The sequence below is a fragment of the Theropithecus gelada genome, chromosome 20 (assembly GCF_003255815.1).
Source record: "Theropithecus gelada isolate Dixy chromosome 20, Tgel_1.0, whole genome shotgun sequence".
Lineage (NCBI taxonomy): Eukaryota > Metazoa > Chordata > Mammalia > Primates > Cercopithecidae > Theropithecus > Theropithecus gelada.
In genome coordinates this window covers 13,429,606-13,440,073 of record NC_037688.1, presented here as the reverse complement: position 1 = coordinate 13,440,073, position 10,468 = coordinate 13,429,606, and the positions used below count along the sequence as shown (strand labels likewise).

Below are 10,468 nucleotides of genomic sequence, written 5' to 3'. Positions count from 1 at the left end.
GTGAATGTATCCTTCTCCCCAGAAAAATTCACACATGCACCAAATTTTGTATTTAATTCAATCCAACAGGAGGTTCTGAGTCCCTCGAAACTCAGCCTTAGAAATAAAAACTAAACTGATCTAAACCTGGTATCACTTGGTGAGCTCTTTTTATTTAAAAATACATGTTAATCTCAAAGCTAAGATTACAGATTTAACCCCTTCCAATCTCCTTTTCCATAGGTTATAAAAAGAGTTATTTGATGAAAAGATGGGTCACTATGACCAGACGCTCTTCTTTACTAGTAGGAAGTTGATCATAGACTCACCCACCTCCCTTACACAATTTGTAGCATTCCACCTCCATAGAAGAAAGCATTCAGAACTCTACTACCAGATACACAGCCCAGGAAATATTCTTTATTATTCTGGACACTTATATTTCCATGAAGAGAACAACTTTTAAAATAAATCCAAATCAGACACAGAAATCTGCATGACATTGGAACAGTCCATGACACAGAGAGGACACAATTGAAACAGTCTTTATTTACACAGAAGCAGAGAGACAGAGGGATGAGGGCAGGCACCCCAAAGTGACTTCACATTCACCAATGTTTCAGTGGCTTCTGAGACCACAGCAGAGCTGTGGATCCTGGGACTCACAGGGTACGACAATGTGTTACCCTCCAATGCCTCAAAACAGAAGGGTTGGATTAAAAACAAATACCAAGTGTTTCTGGCATCAGCTGAAAAATATCTGAGAAAGAGAAACTATTGAATGTCCAGAAAAATCAAAGTTCTGGAGGCTAGAAATCTGACATTTCTCTGATAGAGAGATCATCGGTCACCGGTTCAGTTTGGAAAATTCTTACGGTTAAGTGATGTGCTTCCTTCATTGTAAATTTAACAGGAGAGCATCATTATGAGACATGCAGGGCTTTCTTTAATGGAATGGGAACTTTCATGATCTGATATAACCCCTGATTTTAAAGACAGAGAATCTTGAAGTCCCAAAAGATGAAGCCACTATCCCCAGGCCACTCAACTAGTCAGCTGCAGACCCAAGTCTGTAAAACTCTATGCTGTGCTTTTTCCACCGCACCACACACCTTCTCTGTTTTTCTCTCTTCTGTGGCTTTCGAAGGAAATAAACAAATGAAGTGAGTTCAATGGGCTTCTTTACTAAGAAACGATTTCTTTGGTAAGAATGCTTCAGTCTCACATTAGCAAGGCTGGAAAACAGATCATATAGCAGGAACTGGCTCCCATCTCAGTGGTAACTCCCTTTGAGAATTAAGGCAGCTTCAGGGATTTCTGTTCAGCAGGATATCTGGCAAGAGTTGGTAGCTCTCCTTCTCCCTTGTCTCGTTTTCATCTAGAATGAAGGCTAAAAGGTGGGTGCTAAATAACTAGACATTGAGTAGATGTAAATGTGATGTTCTCAAACTAATATTTTACATTTCATGAAAAACAATAATTCTTTAAAAACCTGACAAAATATCAAAAGTGTCAAGTGTCATATACAGTACACAGCACCCTTGTCCCGGGTGACCTCTGCTATTAAAAACAAGCTGCACAAAGGAAGTCAAAGATGACTTAACATAAAGCACATACTCTCTCTCCATTACATGTGGGTGCAAAGGTAAACCCAAATGGTCTCCGAGCACCTCCCCGAGAACTTCCAAGGGCTTTCTGGGTACTCCCACGCTCCCAGGGGACCCAGGCTTGGAGCCAAGTTCCCACCCCAGATTCAGGAGCCAACTTCCGCCACAAGGCAGAACCACTGCGCTGGTTTGGTGTTGGTTCCGCTAGCACCACATCCCCGATTTATGCCGGGACAAATGTCTGGAGGCAGAAGGGGCCACATGCAGATGGCAAAGAGGAAATGGCAGGCTGTCTCGGAAGCATGCCCCTGCTCTAATGCACAAGGCTTTTGCTCTCATTTCAGACAAGAAGACTCAGCTTTTCACATCCAACTGTTCCAAAGAGTGATTACTGTCATCAAAAGAGAGCAGCTAAATAATTTCCTCTCTGGAAACCAGCTAGAGGAAAATAAATGGCATTCTCTCCCTTCTTCCCAACCTCCAACACATTGTTCTTTTGCTAAGAAATTTTCCTTTGCCGTTTGAATGAGTTTTTACAAATGACAGCCCTGGGTTGGGTGAACCATATTGTGCAGGGAATTTCAAAATAATCTGGGCTGAGAGTCAGGGGATGTGAACTGAAGGTCCAACTGGATCTCTTAGTTGCTAAGAAACCTTGAGCAAGACTGACTAAAATTCTGGGTCTTGGTTTTTTCACCTGGGAAATGGGGAGACAGAAGCTATAGCCCTGCAGTCCTCACTGGGCAGATGGCAGGTAATGTGCATAAAAGTGCTTTAGTACAAAAAAAAAAAAAAAAGGAAAAGAAAAATGGTAACACCTAGGAAGAAGTTACCTTTTATGGGAGGATTCAAAGTCACTAATGGGACCCAGAACCCGACCTGATTGTTCTCCTCCATTCTTCAGCCTCACTGTTCACAGGGCTCCAAGACACCTGCCACCTGGGCTGTCTCAGGCATTCTGCTGACCTTTTTATATGGAAAGATTCAAAGTCTCCCCATTTTCCCTCTTTTCTCCAGAGAATGACCTGAGGACCCTGACCCAGCAAGGAAACCTCAGAACCCTGGGAGACAAAACCATCTTCCTGCCCCACCTTGGTCCCCTCATAACCCTCTTCATGCAGGATCCACCAGGCTCAATGACACCCCAGTTTGAGGCAAAGCACCTTCTTGACGTGTGAGTGCAGCGGCTTCTTTATTTTTTCCCAAGATCCTGCAACAGAAGCTCCCACAGTCAGAATAAGAATCCCTCCAACAAGGGCGTAAGAGACTCTAACGATAAACAGAAACCCCTCCCAAAGATGCCACCAATTTAGCAAACCAGGAATCATTTCTCTTACTGAACTAAAAGTAACCACCACCACCACCACCACCAGAGGGCACCAAGTGCAAGTTTGTATCAGAAGTAGATCCAAGTAGAAACTTAGAAATTCTCTGAAACCATCAACCTGTCCCATCCACTCTCAATATTCTCCCCTCCACTTGAGAGAGTATTTCTGGGCTGCTTGTCTCGCCCTACCCATCAAGGTGCCACATCTAGTGCATGAGAGTTTTTGCAGCCAACTCTCCATTTCTCAAGACCCCTGGTCCACTCCAGGTGGGATTCCCAGAGGGAGGCTGTGCAGGTGTCCACGAACAATAAATTAACACGACAGCCTGTCAGGCTCCCTTTGGGCACCCACCTGGCCTTGTGAGGAGAGCACGGTGAAGACACACATGTGGCCTCACTTGGTCCCTGTCCCCGTTTCCCCAGGCAGATCTCAGCAAGTGCAGATGGGTTTCTGGGCTCCATGTCTTACAGAGCAAGAGCAGCATGAGGCCTCAGTAGATGTGGCTTGCCACGTGGCCTCTACCAGCTTGTCTGATGTAGGTACCTCCTAGAACCTGCTCACTAAGGTTCATTTACCCTCTTCCTCCTGGCTCCCATAGCTCTGGGCCGTCTGACCATCAAAAGCTGGAAGAATGTTCCAGAACACACAAATCAAACTCAGATTGGCCAGAGTGAAAATTAACTATGAATGTTTCTACTCAAAATCCCTCAAAGCATCTATCCACTGACTTCATTTTAGGGACAAATAAATCTAACTCCCAGGCTGAGGCTCAGGCATGAGAGGGGAGTCTAGGGTGGGCAAGAGGAGGGTCTATGTACCTTCCCTAACCACCCCACTAAACTCAGCCGGATTTTGTTTGATTTTGGGGGGTTTTTGGGTGTCTGATCAAAAGCCCATCCTCTCTCTGATTTAGTGGACTAAGAACTTCTGTGCCCAAAGTCTAGGCAAATGTGGTGGAGGTTTCCGACCCCATGAACCTAGCTTCGGCAGGATCCCAAAGTGGGAAAGACTTCCCCCAAAACAACGGGGACAGAACAGAAGTCATTTTCCTGTTTGCTCCTCTCCTCTGAGCTAACAGCCCCCAGGCCAGATGCACAGAAGGTGAACAAAAACTACAGTCACGAAATCATTTGTAATTGCGAAAAGAAGAGAGGATAAGAAATGACAGCTTCCAGGGGAGGAATCCCAAGACGGTGTCCGGGGTAGGAGTGAAGCTGATGCCTGTGACCTGGACATTGGCATGGGGTTCCTCCTTCTCCTCCAGGCAGGCTCAGATGGCCAGCCAGTGTTGCAACTGCAGAGAAAGACGGCGAGGACTTGATGACATGGTGGGGACCGACAGGAGCAAGGGCCAGCTGGCGGGGGCAGCAGGAAGCAGAAAGGAGGCAGAAAAATACCCACTTCCTTCACGGACCTCAGGGAACATGTAGGTCGATTCCCTAATTGTCACAGAGGCCCAGAAAGGGCAGCAGAACCTCCCCAGAGTCACATGGCAAGCCTGAGGCCACGGGCTCGCAGGGAGCCTCCCTGTCCCCCATCCCAATGTTTCTAAGGGGAAAGGGCAGCTCACACTGGGTTTCTGGGTTTTCTGGCTGTGAGGTCCAGCCTTGGGCAGTGCACAGCAGGGAACAGTCAGGGCCCGCCTTTGTGATCTCCACCCCAGAGGTTTAGGCTGCACCCACCTGGAACTGTCTGACATCCCTCTGAGCCACCAGGTGGTGCTCATTCTCCGGCGTGATGCCATAGGCTAGTCTCTGAAAGGAAGAGAAGGGGAGGAGGCCTCAGCTTGGCCCAGGGACACCTTTCTGGCAGCCTGATTGCACCCCGAGATGAGGGTCACCTGCTATTTGACCCTGCAGCCCCACGTGGATAGCATTCGGGGTCTGTACAAGACACCTCCAGCCTTGTTTGTGGAGCTGGTCCATTGAGTCATTCATTCAGCCACTGTTTCTTGAGCTGCCTACTGTGGTCAGACATGGGGCTAGGCCCTGTGGATCCAGACTTGAAGGAGACCCATGCAGTCTCTACTTTGGGGGAGCTTACAGCCCATGTAAGGGACTGGCAATGAACAAATACACACATCGTCTTAGACCCAGAATGGAGAAAGTGCGGCAGGGAGAGTGTGGAAGGAAGCCTCTGGCCCTGCAGGGAATCAGGGAAGCCCTCCTGCAGTGGAGGCACGTGTGGGGTCTCAAGCCATGTGTTCTGAACCAACAATTGATCACTGATAGCGGGAAGCCTCTCCACTCCCAAAGTGTGGAGAATAGAAGACTCAGGTCCCAGTTCCCATGTCTAGAATGAGGTCACTGAACACCGATCCTCCCAATGACCAGGAACAGAGGTCCCCAGACTTAGGGATTTCACAGACAGGAAACATATCACCAAGAATGAGGGTGGGGACTCTCTGTCTGGTACTCCCTTCCTTGAGTTTCTGCACAGCTCCCAAAGATGCCTTCCATCCTCATTTTGTTTACCTGCCCTTCGTTAGAATGTGAACTCCATAAGGTCAGGAATTTTTGTCTAGCACCTCGTGTACTGCCCAGCATATATCTGCATAGCAATAAGTACCTTCCAAGTGAGTGGATAAAGGAATGAAGGAATGAAATCTTTGTTTTGTAAAGTAAGGATATGAGGAAAAGACTACCACTATTAGTTTACGAAAGAAAGGGTATTTTAATCAAACAGGAATGACATAATTTCAGAATAAAGGGCACTGTTTCCTAAATATTTATATAAATGTGTGTGTGTGTATATATGTATATATGTATGTATATATACACACATGTACATATATATGTACACATGTATAAATATTGACATATATGCAGAATGCATAGAAAGAAAATATAGTTCAGAAATCTCTGGTTTAGGCTGATCAGATTATTAGGTTCCAGAAAAAGGCAGGTGAAAACCAGAAGGAGCAGATCACAGTGTGCTTGGATGGGGAGAGCTGGGACATCTGGGGAAATGACAAAGCTTAGACGGAGACACAAGAGTGAGCTGGGTCCAGGCAGTCTGTCTAATCAATCCTTAGTGAACTCCAGGGCTGATCTCACCCCCAAGTAACATGTACTGAACACCTCCTGCGTGCCAGACACTGTGCCAAGTACTTCCTTTTTTCCGGGGTAGGTAATACTATCCTCAAGATACAGATGTGGAAACTGAGGCTCATGGTGGAAAATAACCTGGGCAATGAGGTGGGTCCATCTGACCCTAGTGTCTGTGTCCTTCTGTCTCCCTACCCCCACCCCAACAGGAATGAGAGTCCTCCCGTCGTCCCCCTCAGCCACCTCCCGCCCTATTCCCCTGGGGAGGCCCAGAGCTCACCTCCCAAAGAGAGCCCTGCGTGCTGAGGAACTTGTAGATGACGTAGATGGGCACCAGGACCATGGAGGACAGGGCAATGCCCCACCCCACCCAGTTGGCCCAGGGCGGGAAGATGTAGTCGTCGTAGGTGAGTGGCTTGAAGTTAATGATGCTGACCACAACCACGAACTAGAGATGGGCAGGGAAGGGAGAGAAAGGAGGGCAGGGAAGGGAGAGAAAGGAAGACAGGGCAGGAGAGAGACAAGAAAGGAAAGAAAGAAGGAAGTGGAAGAAAGGTGGGAGAGAAATGAAGAGCAGTGAGCATCACAGCAAAGGGAGGAAATAAGGAAGGAGAGAAAGAGAGAAAGATATGGAGAAATGAGAAAGAATCAAGAAGCAAGTGAGAATCAAAAGGAGGCAGATATGACAGGGAGCAAGAAAAGAGGAAGAACAGAAGGTGACTTTGGAGGAGGCATAACAGCCCCCAGGAACCTGGCCCCAGCTCAAGAACCCCCGAGTAAGGTGGATGTCTGCCACATTATCCACAGGGCCGAGCAGCCCAAGTGACCCCTCTGAATGACCAGGGCCTCTGGATCCCAGAGCCTCCTCCCCTAAGAAGCAAATATCCCCACCCAGCTCCATCCTGGACACAGCCCCCTCCCCACACACAGGGCTTCCCTGCAGACACTACACACCAGGAGGAAGGCAGGACTGACGAACTTCCAGCATAGTCTCCAGTATAGACCCGGCCTGAACCCCATCATCTGCTGGATGTCGTTGCTGAACCTGTCCACTCCTGTGCACACACAGAGAAGGGCTGTTACTATGGCCCCCGCGACAGCCAGGGCCAGGTCCTCCCGTGAGGTTCTGGCCCGAGCTGGAGAACAGGGCAGTGAGGCGAGATGCTGACATGCAGAACTCGGGAGACTTGAGGATAGGGACTTTGTAATGCAGAACAAGGGAGAAGACAAACTCTAGGACAGTATCCCCTTTCATGTGCCACCCCAATTAACCTGTCAGAGGGAAACCTGGGCTCAAAGAGGTGAGGGGATTTGCCCCAAGTTCCAGAGCTAGTTGGCCTGACTCCAAAGCCCAGCTCTTTCCTCTTGCTCTGAAAATAACAACAACTATGCGTACAGCACATTCCCTGACTTCAATCTGATAGGAGAGCCCAGACTCTTCCATTGAGTCTCTTTCTGAGCGGCAGCAGAGTGAGAACTAACATGTTGGTGTGACGCTTGTGGGGAAAAACAAACAATGAACACATTTAAGGGTTTGTAAAATATTCTCTCGGTTCATTCCAGAATAAGTTTGCCAGAAAAAACACAGGATACCCAGTTAAGTTTGAGTTTCACATAAATAATGAAAAAAAAAATAGTATAAGTATGTCTGATGCAATATTTGGGCTATACTTATACTAAATAATTGTTATTTATCTGAAATTCAAGTTTAAGTAGGCAACCTGTGTTGTGTTTGCTAAATCTGGCAACCCCCGGTAGAATGAATTCTATGACTCAGGGGTCAGCATTTTCCTAAGCGTTCCTCTTTCAGGAGCTGATGCTGGATACCTCAGGGGCCTTTGCAGCCTCCTGTTAAAAGCAGGTTCATCCAAAGGTGAGCCAAGGATTGAGATTTGTTCCCAAAAACTGACTTGCTGGACTCTGGAATTTTCGGTGGCTGCTCTGGAAATGGAAGGCCTCTCTGCACCTCCAGGTTAAAGGATTCTAGGAGGACTGGGAGCTGAGGCTTTTCCACACACTCACATACCATAAAACCAGGAAACTCCGATGGCTTCCATGAGGACAGCAAAAAGGATGGAGGTGCCCGCAGCAAAGGTGTCCAGGAGTGTCAGCACATAAATTCCACCCTGGCACAGGAAGAGAAGAAGCCAAGAGGCCCTCTTTGGTCAAATGTGGGAACTGATTGTTGTGTCTGTCAACTCTTACCTGCCCCCTGTCCCACTTGCTCGGAACCCTATTTGAGAACACAGGGCATAGGGTTGTGGTGCTGTTGTATTGACATCACAGTCACCTCAGTTTCAGCCAATAAAGAGTTAGATGGGTTCCAAAGGGACTTTTGCTGCCCCTCAAGTCAATAAGCAATTAACAGAGCTGCATGGAATCCTCAGCATCAGAGATGGAAGAAGACAACTGGGCCTAACCCTAGTGGGTCAGGCCGCTGAATCGAGGATGCTGGATCCCGCATTGTTCTCCCTGAGCTCAGCCCCAGTTCCAAGGCTAGGAATGCTTGACTTTATTGAAATGCAGCCTCAGAGGCCCCCAGGTGACCAGAGACCAGCCCTTACTCACCTTGGTTATGCAGAACAGGGCAAGAAGGAAGGTGCCGAAGGTGACGCCAAATGTGAAGAGTTTCCGGTGTCGCTTCAGGACCTGGAAGTCGTCTGCCAGGCCCGTGATGATAGCCTCCATGCCTCCCATCTGGAGGGAACCAGGCGGGGTGGGGTGCGGGAATGAGGGTCTCTCTGGACCTCAGTCTCAGGCCCCAGGGTTCCTAGTGCCTCCTGCAGCCCAGGACTCACGCAGGCTGCCTTGCCTCTCTTGAGAAATCAGCACGTCCTGCCTTCTTCCCCATCCTCTTGTCCCATTTCTGTCCTGTTCTGAGGCAAACTCAGAACTCAGAAACTATGCGGGAGAGGGTAAGGGTTAAGTTAACTCCTGTCTCCCCTTCTCAACAGCTACCTGTCTCCTGCCTACTCAGCCGGAGTGGGTACAGATAAGCTGATAGTGGAGTGAAAGCAGTAAAACACCAAAACCTGTGTCACACATTTACATGTCAATAAGGGTCTCTGGAAACAACTCCTGCAGAAGAGCTTCTAGTGATGGGAACTTCGGGCAGCAGTTTTTGATATGGATTTTTGGCTGCCTTTCTAATGATCAAGCACAGTGGTCACTTCAAACTCCAGACTCTTAGAGTCTGAAAGGGTCTCATATCCCACTGCTCTGGGCAGATTGCTTCCTTATAAGGACACTGTGAGGGCAGACAAGAAGCACGCAAGCTACCACTTTCCTCTCCTCTCCCCTCCTCTTGGCAGACACTGTTAATCAAAATCAGTATTCTTCATTATAAGCCCAGAAGCAGCCTCAAAATCCTTCTCAACACCCTGCTCCTGGCAGATCTGATGATTGAAAGCAAAAGGCAGTGGAGGGAAACCCAAGTGCCAGCTCTTCCATAAGATATTTTGCAAACTTCCAGGCATGATGTACTAAGTAAGGGTAGACATATCTGAATGTCAGCACAACAGCACCACAACCCTATGCCTTGTGTTCTCAAATAGGGTTCCAAACAAGTGGGACGGGGGCAGCTAAGCATAAGGCTGACTTGTCTGAAGTCTCTTCTTACTTGGATTTCCAAGATGTCAAAGGGATTCCTATGGCTCTTGGCTTTGGCCTAAGTCTTATCTTTTTGAGTGAGGACTCACTTTTTTTTTTTTTGTCTGCATTTAAATAGGGCCTTCTGGAAACAACTATTAACCTGGTGTTTGAATAGTGGGAACTTCAGGCCCAGCACTATGTGTTGGGGAAGGGAGTCAGGACCAGTGGGATGGGGGACAGGTATCCTAAGCAGGGTCACTCACTGAGCTGTCAAGGCCTAGCGCCAGGAGCATGATGAAAAACACGACAGCCCAGAATGTAGATCCAGACAGGGTAGAAATGGCCTCTGGATACAGGATGAACACTAGGCCAGCTCCTGTAAGAAACATCAAGGTCCTCGTCAATGGCTGAAACCATTGGTCTGAGCTGCACATAGCAGGGGAGCATCTGCGGGCCCAATTGTTCAGTCATGTGTGGGTGGACAGAACACAGGTCTACAGATAACAGATGAAGTCAGAATGAACTTACAGCTCACCTGTGCATCGGAGAGGTTGACCCCCAACAGCCAGGCTGGAGAGCAGTTCCCTGCCTGGACAGCTACAGGCTACATGCTGCAAACCCCACCTCCTATATTCTACAAGGGGTCTACTCTTACTCACAAAAGCTTGGGGTCCTCAGAGACCCCAATTCAATTGCTCACTAGCTGGGTGATGCCAGACAACGTATTTAGCTTGAGTCTCAGTCTTCCCATTTATAAAGTGAGTCTATTGACACTTGCCTGGCAGCCTTGTGAGAACTAAGTGGAGGTATTTCAAGTGCTTAGCCCAGGGCTGGTACAGAGAGGACATTCCAAAATCTGTTCCTTCCACCTTAACTCTCAGGGTGCATGGGGCTTGGGACTGCTTGGAATTCCCAC

General features: G+C 48.1%; 1 protein-coding gene across 3 annotated transcripts in view; it reads right to left on the bottom strand.

The window, feature by feature from the left end:
• Positions 1–377: 377 nt before the first annotated feature.
• The window catches only part of SLC6A2 (solute carrier family 6 member 2), a 50,132-nt gene continuing 40,041 nt past the window's right edge, over positions 378–10,468 (bottom strand). For 2 of the 3 annotated variants that reach the window (XM_025370526.1, XM_025370527.1), the window contains 7 exons: positions 9,816–9,928; positions 8,530–8,658; positions 7,988–8,087; positions 6,916–7,016; positions 6,242–6,409; positions 4,597–4,668; positions 2,754–4,208 (listed from right to left, as the gene is read on the bottom strand). In XM_025370526.1, the coding sequence (XP_025226311.1) occupies positions 4,185–4,208; positions 4,597–4,668; positions 6,242–6,409; positions 6,916–7,016; positions 7,988–8,087; positions 8,530–8,658; positions 9,816–9,928 (707 nt within the window). In that variant the 3' untranslated portion in view covers positions 2,754–4,184. Of the gene's footprint in view, positions 1,358–2,753; positions 4,209–4,596; positions 4,669–6,241; positions 6,410–6,915; positions 7,017–7,987; positions 8,088–8,529; positions 8,659–9,815; positions 9,929–10,468 lie in introns of those variants that run through there. The other variant, XM_025370525.1, reaches the window with a different exon arrangement.